This window comes from Populus trichocarpa, unplaced genomic scaffold, assembly GCF_000002775.5.
Source record: "Populus trichocarpa isolate Nisqually-1 unplaced genomic scaffold, P.trichocarpa_v4.1 scaffold_820, whole genome shotgun sequence".
NCBI lineage: Eukaryota > Viridiplantae > Streptophyta > Magnoliopsida > Malpighiales > Salicaceae > Populus > Populus trichocarpa.
The window spans coordinates 57,500-75,495 of NW_026291147.1; the positions used below are offsets into that span (position 1 = coordinate 57,500).

Consider the following 17,996-nt stretch of genomic DNA (forward strand, 5'->3'; position numbering starts at 1 on the left):
AATAAATTGATAGAAAGTAAATTCAGAAATAATAAAACATCATTTCAAATAGATTTAATATTAAATATTAAAATTGAAAAAAAAATTAAATATATTAGACCAATATATAACCCAACATACAAAAAACTTACAAAGCACAATTACAAAATAAATTAATATTAAAGAAAAGAATAGGAAAAAAACAAATGAAAAGGAAGCAGATTAAGCTATTAAAGTGTGAAATTTCAAAAAAAACAAAATACTATTTTAATAAATAATATTTTAAAAATATTGTTACATTAATTTAATCATATCCTTTAATATTTTGGTAATTAATAATAATAATAATAGTAATATAAAAACAAATAGAGAGTTAACGGTTGCTTGCATCTATGGTCATGGGAGACACTAGGCCTTGTGATTGAGAAAATTAAAAAAAAAATCAAATTATTTACTTGTTGTCTTGATGGTGCGACTTGTCAGCACCAGCCCAACCACCTGGTTCACTAGCTTGCGAGCATTCAAAATTCGTTCACATGAGTTTTAAAGTACAGTTATGATTATTTTTTAAAATGTATTTATTTTAAAATATATTAAAATAATATTTTTTATTTTTTTAAATAATTTTTAATATCAATACATCAAAATTATCAAAAAATATTAAAAAAATATTAATTTAAAGTAAAGAAAAAAATAAAAAAAATAAAAAAATTTTAAAAACACTTTTAAAACGCAAAAATAAACAGTGTGTAGTCGATCTGATTTTTTAATACTTGAAAAGGATAAAAATTAAGAATAAATATTCATTGAATTTTACAAATTCATTGTTGTATATACTAGGGATGAATTGGGAAATTAATACATAAAATTAAAAAAAAATCACGAATTGACGTAGAAGCAAAAAGTTTTGGTGAAATAATATAATTTGACTATGTCACGCTTTCATATGCTACTTTTTGCCCAATTGGTCAATCAGCTCATAATAATCAATGAAATTGGTTAATCAATTCCGAAAATAACAAGAAATATCTCAAAACTATTAAAATAGAAGGTCGTGGTAAGATTTTTGATATCTAAATATATGATAATCCACATTGCTTTCACAGTGGTAATTATAGGGAAAACAACCTTTGAAATCTCTTGTAAAAATTTGAGTGTGATCCAACAATCGAATTAAAAGTTATACATATTTTAAGTTGTTATTTTGGTTTGATGCGATCAGATCTCTTTTTGGGCTTAGACGTGCATGTTCCATATATTTATAAATATATATGTTATGTTATCCACGTAATCTATTTTGAAAAAAATCCTTATTTAGCTAAGATAAACTCATATCTGACTGTTTAAAATTACTAACTACCATGTGAAGAATAACTTTTTGAAATTTTAATTGGAATCTATTTTTTAGTTTACAAGTCAAGTTGAACAAAGATAATTTTGACTAATAAAACATATTTGAAAAAAATTCATAGAATTATGATTTTTATATGAAACGATCAATCAGTTAATACAACAAAATCTAACCAATCGAGGCAAAAGATTAAAATTTAATTATGTTGTGCTTCAAAAGCACGATATTTACTTAATATCACTAGTTTAAAGTGTTTCAATTATTTTATCTAATATGAAAGATAAAAATAAAAAATTACTAATGAATATTCAATGAAAATAAGATTTTTATTTAAAAAACAATACTTATTATTAAAAAACATGTTTTTATTAAAATAATAAAGAGATGCATTAACGATGAAATGAAGTTTATGCGGAGAGATACATTTTCCCTACTTATTTCAAATGGTTGAAATCTTAACAAACCTTTACTTTAATTATCACTGCCTTTTATTCAAAAAAAACTTATTGTCAATAAAGAATTATGCCATTTTTTTATGAAGATTATGATTTTTTTATGATATTGATTGCTTTATGGATAATTATATATTAGTTTAATATGAAAAATATTTAAATTATTTTCTCATTAATATTAGATTAGAATAAACTATATCTTTTCTTAATTTTTTATTGTAAATTTTTATATAATTGTTTGGAAATTTATTATTCTTATATTTTTTTTCATATAATTGTGGAGAGATAATTGATTCATGAATTTTTAGTTTTTTTTTAATTGAAGCATACTTTAATGATCATTATAGTTTTTGCTTAAAAACAAATGCTCCTCATAAAATAAAATATACATTTTTTAAACTCAAATTATTATAGTTTTTTCAGACTTTTTTTTGCCGTTGCTTTTTATTTAGTGAATTTTGTTGCTAATAAAAAAAATTATTTTTGTTGTCAAAACAAAAAAACAATACATGAATAAGAAATGATAATTTCAATAAAAAAATATATTTTTTGTGGAGAATTTTATTTGTTGTCTTTCTTGTAAATATATATTTTTATTATTTTTTATATAATCAAAATAAATTTCCGAAAATAAGGTTATTAAATTTTAGGGTGTCATTGGGATATAGCTCTAATGAGATATGTTTGATTATTTTTTTATGAAACAAAAACAAAATATGTATTTTTTTGTTTTTAATAAAATATAATCCATGCTTTAATAAAGTTATACTTTGAAAACAAACCAAGCACACGTCTCCAAGTGAATGAGTGTTCCTGTGCTTATTGGTAGGTTGAGAGATTAGTGCCTGTCTTGTAAAGAAATCTTTGGAACCTTCTCGTAAACCTGCTAGTATTACTAATTATGACGTGTCAACGGTGCATGAAAATGAGAGAATTAATAAAGAACTCATCCACGTCAGAAACACAGGATAGAAATGGTAATATCAATGGAATATTTGAGAAAGAACTGATGAATTAAAGGTAAAGAAGAGGAGTCTAGCACAGGGCCATGAGTTTAGGCGGATTTAAGGGCATCGAAAGCAATCTCCATTTGGGACCCACCAGTTGAAGTGAATGTTTGATTTTGTTTTCCAAAGTTATTTTTGATTTTAAGATTAATATATTTTTATGTTTTCGTGTTAATTCTAAAATAAAAAATATTATTTTAATATATTAAAAAAACATTTTAAAAAATAATCATTAATATGTTCTTTATTTTTGAGTGAGGAATTATTCAATTTGTTTTTTACTACTTTAATTCATTTCGACTTGTGCTTTGTTCTCATTTACAAAGCAAATAAGTTCAATTTGGTCACCTAAAATAAAAAAGTGTTGCATTTTGGCCCTTTCAAGCAACTGATTCTGGATTCGTCCATTGCATGCAAGCTCTAATTACTATATATATAGCACCTCTCAATGGCCGCTCAGATAACCAGCAAATACAAACACAGCTAGAAAGAAGCACTCCCTCCCTCCACTAGCCAACACGGCAACACACAAACCGCAAATTAAGTCTCACTCTCCATATCTTTTCTAACTAAACTTCCTAGCTTCTTTCAAATGGCTCCCAGCTTAAGCAAGAATGCCCTGGATGTTATGGGGCTGGTGGATGGTGAACAACCATTGTCAATAACTCTAGAAGGAAAAAACTTTCTTGCTAATGGCCATCCAGTTCTCACTGAAGTCCCTACTAACATTATAGCCACACCATCACCATTTCTTTCTTCAAACAAGACCAAGAACCTGGTCGGCTGCTTTGTGGGGTTTGATGCTCATGAACCCAAAAGCCATCATGTTGTTCCCATTGGCAAGCTCAGTGGCATAAGATTCATGAGTATATTCAGGTTCAAGGTCTGGTGGACAACCCACTGGATTGGCAATAGTGGGAAGGATGTGGAGCACGAGACACAGATTATGATCTTGGACAGAAATGACCTGGGACGCCCCTATGTCCTGCTACTTCCACTCCTTGAAGGGCCTTTCAGGGCTTCTCTTCAGCCTGGGGTTAACGACAACGTCGACATTTGTGTGGAAAGTGGGTCCTCGCAAGTGTGTGGGTCCAGCTTCAGGAGTTGCTTGTACATGCATGTTGGCGATGATCCATATAGTCTTGTTAAGGAAGCCATGAAGGTGATTAGAGTCCATTTGGGCACTTTTAGGCTTCTCGAAGAGAAAACCCCACCAGGTATTGTAGATAAATTTGGTTGGTGCACCTGGGATGCATTTTATCTTACCGTACACCCCAAAGGTGTACGGGAGGGTGTTAAGGGCCTCGTGGAGGGTGGGTGCCCTCCAGGTATGGTCCTTATTGATGATGGGTGGCAGTCAATATGCCATGACGACGATCCCATTAGTGAGCAAGAAGGCATGAATCGCACGGCTGCCGGAGAGCAAATGCCATGTAGATTAGTAAAATTTGAAGAGAATTACAAGTTTAGGGACTATGAGAGTCCTAAGGTGCCCTCTGGCAGGGGCATGAGCGCGTTTATTAGAGACCTTAAAGAGGAGTTTGGGACAATAGAGCACGTGTATATTTGGCATGCTGTTTGTGGATACTGGGGTGGGGTTAGACCCGCTGTCGGTGGGAACATGCCGGAGTCTAGGGTCATTAGTCCTAAGTTGTCGCCGAGTCTGCAGATGACGATGGAAGATCTAGCGGTGGATAAGATCGTCAACAATGGAGTAGGACTGGTCCAGCCAGAGCTGGCCTACAAGATGTACGAGGGACTCCACTCTCATCTCGAATCTGCTGGGATCGATGGTGTGAAAGTTGATGTTATTCATGTAAGTTCCTGAAAATTAATTACTACTATTGTTTCTTAGTGGCTTAATTAATTGCTTCCAATTTTAAATCTTGCTCTTTTTTTCATAACATAATATTAAAAGAATGTGATAAAAAACAAAACAAATATTTACGAGACGTTTGGACAGGTCCTCGAGAAAGCTCTAGGTTGGTTAATTTTACCCTTGTTTTTAATGGATTACTCAAGCATTATCATCAATTTATCTCCTTGAGGTACCCTTGAAATGCTAGGAAATTTTATTTTTAATTCAGAGTCTTACATCTAAATAAATTAAATAGAGCTCGAAACTTGCTTTATTTATATATATAATTTTCGAAAGTTGCTTCATGTGTTACTTCATGAATTAAATTAGACCTATTACTGATTATCCATTAATTTAGAAAATATATTAAGGATTAAATTCTGTATAAAAGAAAAACCTTTTTTTTAATGTTATATATGAGAAAGTGTGAACCTGATGAAGTTTATCTGATAAATTGAACACCGTTTCATAAGCGAGAAACTGCAAGGCAAACATTTTTGTAATTGCAGGATTCATTGCCGCATGCATGCGTCTAAACCAGAAATCTTTTCACATTGATTTATTTCATTTTGTCCGTGCGTGTCAGCTTGTCACTCCTCTGACCTCTCTTCATATTTTTATGAGGTGAGTATGTTTGCCTTTTCAGCTAGCAACTAACTCCATGTCGTGTCAGCCAAAATGACATTTGCAAGCAATGTCTCTCCTTCATTTTCTTTTAGATTCTTCAGAACAGTTTCCGTTTATTCGATGAGAATATGCGTTGTTCAAAGAAGAAAGAAGAAAAAGATTTGCTCAGGGAGATAGCCTAAACACTAGCTTAGCCCAATGTTTTGTCCGTGTCGTGCGTGCTTCAAGTTTGGGCCCTGATTTAATTAGTTCCCTTTAAAACAAAAGGAATACTGCATATTTTTCCATCTTTTTAGTTTTGTTGATAATTTCCAGGACTTAGTAATTTTGGATCGAATGGTTTCTTCCAGCTGCTAGAAATGCTATCCGAGGAATTTGGCGGTCGGGTGGCTCTTGCTGAAGCTTATTACAAGGCACTAACGGCTTCTGTGAGGAAGCATTTCAAAGGGAATGGAGTCATTGCTAGTATGGAGCACTGCAATGACTTTATGTTCCTTGGTACAGAGGCCATTGCTCTAGGACGTGTTGGTATGCCTTCAACTTCAATCTAAACATCTTACAACATAAAACTAAATCGCAATAATATTTTGATGCAATTCGTTTATGTTTTTCAGGGGATGATTTTTGGTGCACCGACCCATCAGGGGATCCGAATGGGACATACTGGCTACAGGGGTGTCACATGGTGCACTGTGCCTACAATAGCTTGTGGATGGGCAATTTTATACACCCAGATTGGGACATGTTCCAATCCACCCATCCTTGTGCTGAATTCCATGCGGCATCGAGGGCTATTTCGGGTGGACCAATTTACGTGAGCGATTCTGTTGGCAAGCACAACTTCAAGCTGCTGAAGGCCCTGGTGTTGCCTGATGGGTCCATTTTGCGCTGCCAATATTATGCACTTCCTGCTAGAGACTGCCTGTTTGAAGACCCGTTACATGATGGGAAAACTATGCTCAAGATTTGGAATCTTAACAAAGTAGGGCATGACACACCCCTTCTTTTAAGTTGTGCCTGAACTTCTAAGCTTTTATTGACTTCCTTTTCGTATTTGCATCAGTATACAGGAGTTCTAGGAATCTTCAATTGCCAAGGTGGAGGATGGTGCCCCGTAGCAAGGAGAAACAAGAGTGCCAACCAGTTTTCACAAAGTGTGACCTGTTCGGCCAGTCCCAAAGATATTGAATGGAACAGTGGAAAGAGCCCAATATCTGTAAAAGGAGTAGACGTATTCGCTGTTTATATGTTCAAGGAAAAGAAAGTGAGGCTGTTGAAGTCATCAGAGAAGTTGGAGATTTCCCTTGAACCATTCAATTATGACCTGCTTACAGTTTCTCCAGTGACAGTATTACCAAGAAAATCAATTCAATTTGCTCCCATTGGACTAGTGAACATGCTTAATACTGGAGGTGCAATCCAGTCAGTAATGGTTGTTGATGATGAAAGCTTGATAAGAATCGGGGTCAAGGGAAGTGGAGAGATGAGGGTGTTTGCATCAGGAAACCCAGTGAGTTGCAAGATTGATGGGGTAGATGTTGAGTTCTGCTTCCATGATCAAATGGTCACCATTCAAGTCCCGTGGCCTAGTTCTCCCAAATTGTCTGTGATGGAGTTCTTGTTTTAAGTGGAAAACATGTGTTCTTATCGAACCTGATGGATTACGAACCCTTCGCAATTGTAATGAAGCTTTCTTTTTCACCTTTTTATTTGTAAGAACGAAGTTTGTCTGTCTGTTCTCTCTCAGTTTCAGCGGGGCTCAAAACTAGCATCTATCCAAGGTTACGAGTGCAGAACTTTATGTACTATAGTTTAATTGATAACTTTCTGTGTTTATTTTTTAAAAATTATTTAATTTGAGTCTTATAAATTTTAATTTTATTAAAAACTTATAAAATCACTAATATCAAAACTTGTAAAATTAATTAAGATATATATAAATTAATCTAGACATTTATGATAATTAAAAAAAAAAAAATTCTAGCAACGACTTTATCAATCACACAAATAAGTTTAAGAAAATAAAAATTACATATGATCCCTTACTATTTGCTAAACTGGAAGATAATGCATATTACCTAGAGCTTATTAATCACACAAATGAGTTCAAGAAAAATAACACACATGAATATCTTTATTATATATACACTTTCCATGCAAGATGCAAGATGAATATTGATAACTTGATGGAATAACAATTTATATTTTAATTTAAAATTTAATTTATTTTTTAATTTGTTATTTTGTTATTTTTATATTATTTTTAAACTCATCAAGTTATACCTATCATATAGACTAACCCCTGTATATTTTATCTTTTTTTTTTCCTATTAAACAATATATTAGCAAAGTTTTTTTTATTAAAAAATAAATTCATCTCTCGCAATATATATCATGGGCCAATAATCTTTAGAAGGCTTATATTTATAACTTAATTCGGGCTTGTATCAAATTTTCTTTATGGCCCTTGTAGCTTAATTTTTGGGGCTATTTATTTTGCTTCCACCATGACAATATCGAGGTATCGTTCCCCATTATCCTTACAGAACAGCAAATCATAAATAAAACGAAGTACAAGTGAAGAACACAACACCAACAGAAACCATGACTCTTGCAAGTGCAAACACAAGCTTCACTAGATTCCCATAATTCTTCTGTTTGGTAACTGGAGAAATCACTTTCTTTGTCTCTTTGATTTGACAAAAAGAAAATAGAAAACGATGGATACTTCAAGGTACATGGATAAGCAAATCACCCAACTTTCCAAATCCCAGCCCTTCAATTTCTTGGACGATGATGATGAACAAGAAGAAGAAGAAGAAAATGGAGATCACGGCTTCGAATTCAACACTTTTCGCTCTCTTTCAAAATCCCACAACAAAGTTCTTGATGGAACCAACCTCAGGGTATCGTTTCTCTCTTTGTATCATTTGTTGTTACTATATTTGTTTTGTTTGGCTGCAGGGAATTGGGATAGGACTTTGTATTGAAATTATGAGATATAACATGATTATACATGTCGGGAGAGTTACAAAATATATGATTTATATTATTCTATGAGACTTGCACAAACTTACGCCTATTAATTAATTTTAATTAGAAAAAAAAAATGAGGCGGTGAGATTCTCATGATTTGATCATTAAGCTCTTCTACCATATCAAAAAACCATCCAAATAAAAAAACTTAAAGCTAGCGGGTTCCCAAATTCTATAACAATACAAAGACCCTTAATTGGTTTGTGTATGTCTTCTTGAACATTTGATGAATGTATGCCCCCAGTTGAATTGGTATTTTGGGTTTAGCTGAATATAGCTTAGTTTGTTCTAGTATTACACTACCTGTCCAAATTATTAGCTGGGCTGTGCAATGTTTATGGGAAGAAAACTGATGGTTTTGTGATTAAGCAATTAGTTTTTGTTGGTTCAATGGTACAAGTCTGACTTCCTATATTTTTTAGGAGATCATTTCCTGAAATATGTTCCTCTAGTGCAATGTATGCTGAATTGCTAATCTCAGATGGTTTCATTGCTGTTTGGGTTATAACCTACAGGGTTGGAGCTCAATGGATTGCATTGATTCTGCAAAATTCTCCACTGAGAAAGTTGGGATTTTCAGCAATGCAGCATTGATTTTTGAGATTGATGTAAAGATGAAGGAGCATGCTGACATATTGCTACACTCTGTGGAGTGTCTCAGCACTCGAGTGTCTCAATTGGAAAGTAGAACACACCAAATAGAAAATGTTGTTGATGATTTAAAGGAATCAATGGATTTTAATCAAGGGAAAACTGATGGAAAGCTAAGGGAAATAAAGAATATTCTTGTGGAGGTACTTTTAACTTCTTAAAAGTTTTAATTTACTTTGATGTTCATCCTCAAGGCATGATATTATACTTTAGGTTAAAATTAAATGAGATTGGGAGGCTTGGTAGGGGCATGAAAATGAAAAACAAAACAACTTTTATAGGCTTAAGAGTTGGGACAAATAGGTGGCTTCCAAACAAATTTTCCTATGAAAGCTTCAGTTATGATATTAGACACCTTAAAGTCATGGGTACACAAACTTATCTTTTATCAAGCCCTCATTAATGCTGTTGGAAATTCAAATGCATTAAACTTACTAAATGCAGTACTTGGTCTTAAAATTTTTGCTGCTTGAGGTTCATAAAGCAATGGTAGGAAGGATTTGGATGAATGAGTCCTTTCTTTGCATTTAATTATTTCTTGGGCTTGATTAGGGACTTGGTATTTTTCTGCAAAAACGTTTATTTGTAATTTGGTTGGTAGGAGTGGAAGAGTTTTACTTCGTCAGGGTTGTATGGGAATTGGTCATTCCTTTCAACTCTTTTGTTCTGCAGTTTCTTGGTTTTCCCTTTTGTTAATCCTAGCTATTACTGCAAGTTTTTGATGTACCTTGACCTTTCTCTTACTTAGATGTGCATTGTTATTCTTATTTGATCTGTTGGACTCCCAGCTCAACTAAATGTCCATCTTTCACGTTTAAGCACAGCACATCTGTCTATTGTCAAGACTTGTAGTTGTGTGTAGCTTTCTTCCTTGATTCGTTAAGGTTTGTAACACAACTTCCTTAGAATTTGCAGTCCCAAATTAACTTTTCTGTTGACTTATGATTGTATTGGGATTTGTTTTGCTCTGTTTTTGGGTCAGTTTTTCTATTTTGTTGCAGATACTTGCCATGTAGAAGCATCACAGATCCAAAAGATAACCATTGTGTAGGATTCCACTTGTGTAGGCCTTTTTAACTTTGGTAGATGTAGCACATATGTGGTCCTTCTGCCTGAAGAGATGGAAAATATACATTGGTGAGGGTTGAATCAGTCATTCATTTTTATCTCATAAATTAACAAACAGTTGGCAATTGATTCTCTGATTCCTTTCCAGCAAAATATATTGTTCATTATTCTTCCAAGGGAGAGGGAAGTTACCTCTGAAGTTAGTCTTGCATGTCAATATTATTTACAATTTTACTCTATATCTCTCTGCTGAAAGATGGTTATAACAGAGAGAAGTCCTTAGAAACAATGAAGAAATACTGATAATTCCTTTGAGGGAGACCTCTGATCCACAGTTACCCATGGGAGAGATTGTTCTCGCCATCTTTTGCTGTACAAAATGCATTATTGCAATACAGATCATTGGTAGCATTGTGAAATCAGCATGTGTCCCTGTTGAACAATGTGATCTTTGTTGGATCCGGGTCTTCAATGTTAGAAGATCGGAGCAATACCCAAATACTTGAAATCAATTTGAATAAAATTAATGTAGAGTTCTTCAAGTAAATGAATTTTTATTAAATAAAAATCTGCTACATTCAAAGAGTAGAAATGAGTCCTTGAAGAAAAATAATTAAGTCATAAATATTATGGCAGATATTTGACTTTCCTTTTTGCTTACTCCTTTTTTGTTTTGAAGTCAATGGAATGTGATTCAAATAATACTTTAATATACAGTATTTGTGGTTCTAGAATTAAAATCTTAATTTCATGTACTTTCAGGATCTATCAATCAGATTAGTTTTCCTTGTGCTGAGTTGTGTGCAGATACGATGCCACTGTATCCACTTGTCCACCATCTGAATCTTAGCTTGGTGCAATACTCATGGGGTCATTGAAATTTGCATTGCATGTTCTCACTTTGTACGCATGTCTCTCTTTTCTGTGTGTGCGGATTATATATCTTGCCTTTGATGTAAACTAAATTTGGCAATTTGTGGTGGCTGAGACCATATGTATTTTCATGTCAGGCATGTATTTTTCTTCAAATGTTTCACTCCCGACGAGTGATAAAACTTTGAATTTTTGGTGAAGACAGTGATGGGTTGTGTTTGGCAGGCACTGATGGATACATGTGTAATGCTTTTTAACATGGTGACTTCTTGCAGGTTCAGGGTGGTGTCCAAGATTTGAGAGATAAACAAGATATAGCAGAGGCTCAGCTGCAACTGGCAAAGCTTCAAATGTCCAAAAATAACCAGCAAGTGGAAAAACTAAATGCTATTGTTAAAGCAGGTTGGAGTCAAGAAGCACTGTCATCAGTCTCTCAGCAATCCCACCAGCTGCTTCCCATTCCAGGTGCTTCTCCACAACTTCTTGCTCCCTCTTCTAGTGTTACGAACCTACCTCCTCAGATTCATCCTCCAGCAACATCTGTAGCAACAGCATCACAGCTTTCCACCCACCTGCTCCAGAACCAGACTGCTATCTCCTCTGTTCCACAGCAAGAACCTTACAATCCAGCGCTAGTTCCTACTCCAGAAAGAATATATCAGCAATACCAGGTCCCTCCAGCTCAGCAGTCGCAATTAATACCCTATTATCACCAACCTTATCAACCAATGCCTCATTTTCCCCAAAACTTGCAGTTACCCGAACTGCCTCAAGTGCACCCAGCTTCCACCATGGTTAATCCTCAAGTCCCAGGCCATCATTCTGAAGAAGTTCCTTGCACACCTTCTCATAGCATCTTTCAGCCACCTGGCAGGTCTCCACCTCTCCAACAGTATAACACGGGCTCTACTCAGCAGATCTATCCTCAACTTTCAAACAGGAATTATGTAGAGTCTAATTCTGCAAGTTTGCTACCACAAGGACTGCCACTACATGGGAAAACAAATATTACGGACTCCTATCGTTACGGTGCTTCTCCAAGAAACTATGGCAGTTCATCTATAAAACCATCGCAGCCCTTTCCATCTCCTACAGTCCTGGGCGGTGAAAGCAATTACACACAATTGCCCACTGCCCGTATACTACCACATGCTATCCCAACTGCCTCTAATGTGGATGCTGGATCAGGATCAGGTTCTGGTGGGAGTGGAAACAGGCGACCAGTTGATGATGTTATTGACAATGTTGCTGCAATGGGATTTCATAGAGACTTGGTGAGAGAAACAGTGATAAAATTGATGGAGAATGGGCAGTCAGTTGACTTGAATGCAGTGCTGGATAAACTGATGAACAGTGGGTAACCTGGCCCCAATATGGTGGGTTCATACATTGAAGTTATATGTTGTTTTCAGATGATTGGTTTGATTTATATGGAATAGCGTAATGCCCTAGCCGTTTGTGTATGTGCTTTCCTTGAGTGATGGTTTTTTACACAATTTCGTATTTTCGTATAACTTGCTATGTAAATTAATGATGTAATTTGTAAATGGCTTTTACACCTGGTTCTGTTTTTTTTGCAAATGGAAAAGGTGACTTAAGTTGCTTTGTAAATCTGGTACTTTAAATGATACTGATATGTTCTGTTGTTTGTGGATGCAATACTGTCTACCATGCCTGGACTATGCGCATGCTGCTGCTGTGTTCTGGAATGTGTCATCTTAGTTTTCCTGAAACTCTGGTCTCTTCTACTAAAATATTTACTTTCCTTCCTGTTGTTTCTGAGCCATATGCATGCTTGATTATCAAAATCACGTCATCCCTTTTCTTCCCCCTTGGTCAACAATTTATCTTTCTTATTGAGCCACGGTAGTCGCAGAATTGAAGTATATGGAAGTATGTGCTGGCTGTATTCGTCTCTCGTTCGAATGTCAACACATTTAGAATGCTTCTTTAATGACAAATGACCGAATCATGTGGTGTTCTAGAGGTGTAAAGTTCTCTCCACCAAAGGCATGCAATGATGCATGCGCGGCAAGAATCGGAAAAACGTGACTAGAGAATGAGTCATCCTCGGAAAAGGTGGAGGAATAATACTCTGCTCTTTGGACACCATGTTTCCTTTTTAACGATCTGCTGTACAAATTATCTGAAAAGTTTGTCTTGAAACTGCTCAAGATTCGTGGGATTAGTGATTGTAATGGACTATGGAGCTTCGTTTCTAGAGGCCACTCTTATGCATTAAGATTATGAGGCCCCCTTGGTGAAAAACTTCAAGGAAGGTAGCTGCCTTGAGGTTCTTAACTGATTTTCTCACAGTTCAGCTGTGTCAAGGCTTTGATTCACTAGTAATTTCTGGAAGACAACGATTTCCAAGCTCGAATTCTCCACTTACAAGCTATATTGGTTTGAACAAAACAGGAATAATACCACTAATAAAAACAGTATTTTCCGCATGTCACTGATGATGTTTGCTTAGGCAATCAATTGGGGTAGTTCACTATCACGAAGACGAGTTAAAAAAGAAAGAAAGCAAAGCCCTTGATGAATTGCATGTGGCCCTTTTCCCTTCTTGACTAAAAGGGTCTAATCATCCAAATTCAACTTGAGATTTTTTAACATTGTTTTGTAAGCACACGATAAACCTTCGATCTGATTGGTTAACAGGCATTGATTTGTACTACATTCTGACAAATTAGCCGAAACCTACTGTTGGTTGTCTGTGTGCGTCTACTTCTTCTTCCACTGAAAACAGACATGTGTTCCAAATGTGATTTTAGCAGGAGTTAAAATGTGAAATTATGGTCAAACTCATAGCTGGCCTACTGAATTTATCATCACCAGGTAGGGGACAAAATGTTAACCTCAATTGAGAAGGGCCATCTCCATAAATGAGTGCAGCTTACAAGGCACGAATTCTTGCGTTCATCCTAGGAGGAGGACCATTTTTTTTCTTTTTTACTCACCATAAATCCTATACAAGAGATTGCCATGACTTGGCTCTCAAAAAATACAGTATCTGGTCCCGAGTCTTGAATGCCCTAGCAAGCTGCTCTTGTTTTTCCAGTTGCCTGATTTTGTGGACCCTAAATAAACTAGAGATCCAGCCTCTTTTCATACATTAAGAATTCAGTTGTTTGATTCCTTTCATCTTTATTTCGTCGCGGTGGATTTGGAGAAAGGAACAGCACATGGACGGGGCTTCCAGCCCCACCATCACTGACAGTCGTGCTTTGATATTGAGCTCCACACGAGAACTCATTGACTCTAATGAAGAATAACAAAAAGGGGCGTGGAATTATTGCAATGCTAGCTAAGGAAGTTTGTGGATTCTTTGTTTATATTAGGTTAATTGGAGTCAACTTTTGAACCCATTTGCCATGGAATCATTTGCCCTCGTGTTATACCTTCTTTGACAGGCACAAAAATACTATAATACACATCCACATTAAATAAGTATAAAAAAATAATAAAACATAAAATAAAAATAATATTTATCAAACCTGGTTTGGCTCAATGGATTGACCTAGGGCCTAACCGAGCCTGAAAAAAAAATTAAGGTTGTAGTTGGCATGGAAAGACTCGGGACTCGTGTGACTCATTGTAACCCGACAAAGACCTACTTTTTTTAATAAACAAAAAATTATTTTTCAAATAAGGAGGTGGAAAAAATTATCGTGGATGATTGTTTCCAAAAACAATGCAAATAATTTACAAATAACAACAGTAACCATATTTATCTTGGGTGATTGGTTCCGGTTTGGTTTGGTTTGGCTTGATTTTTTTGGTTTGGCTCGGTTTTCTTCCAGCCCGGTTCTGTTTTTTCAGTTTTAGGCTTATAAAACTAAATCGAACCGGTCAGTTTTTTAAAAATTCTAATTGGTTTAATCGGTTTTTTTTCACGGTTCAGTTTTTTTGGTTATTTTTTTTCTCAGTTTAATCGGTTTTTCAGTTTTTTTGTTCACCTCTACGCCAGTCTATTATTATTATTTTTATTAATTATTATTTCTTATATAAATACTAAAAAAAATTATTTTTTTAATGTGGAATTATATATATATATATATATATATATATATATATTCACAAGAAGAAAATTGTATTTTTTTAATGTGAGATAATAATTTTTTTAAAAAAATACTTTAAATTAAAAGTAAAAAATAATATATTTTTAATATAGGATAATTTTTTTGAAATAATTTTTGAAATTTTATTATTTATAATATATATAGCTTATATTTATATAAATTATTTCTTAATTTTTTCATATGAAATATTAAAATTTTAATTTTTTTAATTTCATGAGCTGACTTTAAAACCAAGACTCAGCTCCTTGACTGGTTATCCCTAACCAAGTTTAATAATTATAATTGCAAGATTTAAATGTCTTGAATATAACCTAAATTTTATTATTTAATTCAATAAACCCAATCTAAACTATTATATAGTTAATATCGAAGCCAAATAATTTTTAGAACAAAAAACACTTATAATAATACTAAAAGAAAAATTACATGTGAATAGAAGTATTAAAGTGAATATCTTTTCATTGAATAAGTGTAAAAGAAATATCTAACAATATATAAAGTTGAGATATGACCATAAACTTTAAGAATCGTAAGTTTATTAAATAAAATTCAATCTCACCTATCTAATAAAATAAAATAAAAATTGTACGAAGCCAGTTGTTGGAACATTTATCATAGTCGTGTATTTTCAAATGAACTTCAACTGATATTGACAGCAATAACATTTCAAATTAAAAAAAAAATGATTTTCCATTTAGTTGTATCTCAACTAGAATTAGTCTCTCTCTCTCTCTCTCTCTCTCTCTCTCTCTCTCTCTCTCTCTCTCTCTCTCTCTCTCTCTCTCTCTCTCTCTCTCTCTCACACACACACACACACACACACACACACACACACACAGAAGAAAATAAGAACAGACAATTAAATAGAAAAAGAAGAAAAACAATAATTTCTTGATTAATTTACATGATTATTTTTTTGATTAATGAGTAATATAGTGGGAGTTTAAACAAATATTTGAGATAACATATATAATCTTTTTATTACAGTAAAATATAAGTTTTATTCCAAAAAATAAAAGTTTCGTTACAATACATGTGAAAGAACCGTTTCAACCCAATAGTTTAAACTGTTAAGTAAGGTCTCAAAATATGATTTATATTATTCTTTAAAATATCCCCTCAAGTAAAAGTTTTTTGAACTTGAAACTTGTATAAGCTCACATTACCTTATACTTAATTTTCATCAAATAATAAATATGGTGAGATTCGAACTCGTGAATATTTGGTCATCAAGGTTCTGATACCATATCAAAGAATCATTTCAATTCAATAATTTAAACTGTTAAGTGAGATCCCAAGATATAATTTATATTATTCTCTAACAGTATATAGTTATAGTTCATTAAGGCAATAATAGTATCACTTTGATTCAATTATACAAGAAAATACTTCATTTTAATAATTTGAAATAAACATATGAGATAATACATACAAATATTGTGATTATTATCTAAACGACAAATTAATAAAACCGATGGAGTATCAATAAGTCTAAATACATCCAAAATGTTCATTGCATTATATTTCCAAATATATCTATTGATGTAATAAACATATTGTTTAGGTTATTATAGTTAGTTAAGATAGTGATATGATTATTTGTGCTGTAGTTTTATTTGAAGTTAAGGTTGATCGACTATGTTTTTTTATATATACATTTAATATTGTATAAATATTAACATTTAATTGTAATTTCTTGAAAGTAAAATAAAATAATAAATAAATAATTTCTTGAATATTGATGATAACACATAAAACATGATCATTATATTGTCATTAAGACCTGTTTGGGAGTGTGAGTATGGTTGCTTTTTAAAATGTTTTTCATGCTGAAATGTATTAAAATGATGTTTTTTTATTTTTTAAAAATTATTTTTGAGATCAACGTATCAAAACGATCCAAAATATACAAAAAATTAATTTTTAACAAAAAAAATTATATTTTTTAAAATACAGGTTGACCCACGTTTCCAAACGGTATCTAATCAAACATAAAATAGTTGTTAATTTGTATTGTTTCATAAGAAGTTTATATGACACTAATATAAAATAATACAAACTTAATGTTACATGTTCGCAATGATCTTGAGTCATTTTAAGCCATTATATAAAGATTATATTTGGATGTCTTTTCTTTAATATTTAAAAACCAAGATACATTGGTATATAACCTTTATGTTTAGTTAAATATGATAGTTAAATATAGGGGTGATTATTTTCAGTTCAGTTCGGTTTTTATTAAAAAAAAGTAACCAAACTAAATTTTTTTTTGAAAAAAACCGAAACCGGTTCAAACCGACCGGTCTCGGTTCGGTTTTTAGGACAAAAACCGGTTCAAACCGGTTTTGCTCGGTTTTTCCTGGTTTGGCTCGATTTTTTTCGGTTCGGTTTTTTCGATTTTATGCTTATAAAACCAAAACGAACCGTCCGGTTTTTTCAAAATTTTAATCGGTTTAATCGTTTTTTTTCACAGTTCGGTTTTTTCAGTTATTTTTTTTTTCCAGTTTTCTCAATTTTCTCGATTATTTTACTCACCACTAATTAAACATATCCACATGTCGAATATATATGTTGTCAAGATCAATCGTTATAAGGTACGTAGTTCTTCTCAAAGTTAAGGTGAATCGATTCTATTTTATATGCTTCTTTAAGATTGTTTAAATATTATTGTCATATTACAGCCATTATGATTGTTGAATACATATTGGAACCCTAATATATCCAAGAAGTTTTCTTTTACATTTGTTACGAAACAATATAAATTAACAATTAATTTATATTTGGTAGTATAACAATTATATTTGGACGTATTATTTTAAATATTTATTTAACGTAATCAATCAATTTTATTAAAACAAAGAGATCTTAACGATTTATCTAAAACAATCGATCAATTTTCATTAGAACAATGGAATATCTTTATGCTTTACTTTAGTATTTCTTAAGTAATATTAATACTCACGAAAAAAAACAAGGAACAGTGAATCTATACTGTAATGAAAGTGGTCT

The 17,996-nt window shown here is 32.9% G+C and overlaps 2 protein-coding genes across 3 annotated transcripts; both read left to right on the forward strand.

Annotated features, from left to right (window-relative positions):
• Nucleotides 1-3,265: 3,265 nt before the first annotated feature.
• On the forward strand, nucleotides 3,266-7,020 carry LOC7457765 (galactinol--sucrose galactosyltransferase). The gene is made up of 4 exons (XM_002321589.3): nucleotides 3,266-4,605; nucleotides 5,625-5,802; nucleotides 5,889-6,256; nucleotides 6,338-7,020. Exons 1-4 carry the CDS (start codon nucleotides 3,382-3,384, stop codon nucleotides 6,899-6,901), a joined length of 2,334 nt encoding a protein of 777 aa, XP_002321625.2. The 5' UTR covers nucleotides 3,266-3,381; the 3' UTR covers nucleotides 6,902-7,020.
• Nucleotides 7,021-7,777: 757 nt separating this feature from the next.
• LOC18105847 (uncharacterized) lies at nucleotides 7,778-12,513 on the forward strand. Of its 2 annotated transcripts, XM_024586947.2 has the most exons (3): nucleotides 7,778-8,180; nucleotides 8,826-9,104; nucleotides 11,178-12,513. In XM_024586947.2, exons 1-3 carry the CDS (start codon nucleotides 7,995-7,997, stop codon nucleotides 12,261-12,263), a joined length of 1,551 nt encoding a protein of 516 aa, XP_024442715.1. In that variant the 5' UTR covers nucleotides 7,778-7,994; the 3' UTR covers nucleotides 12,264-12,513. The 2 variants fall into 2 exon arrangements, with proteins under 2 accessions (XP_024442715.1, XP_024442717.1); XM_024586949.2 differs by lacking the exon at nucleotides 8,826-9,104.
• The last annotated feature ends 5,483 nt before the right edge of the window (nucleotides 12,514-17,996 follow it).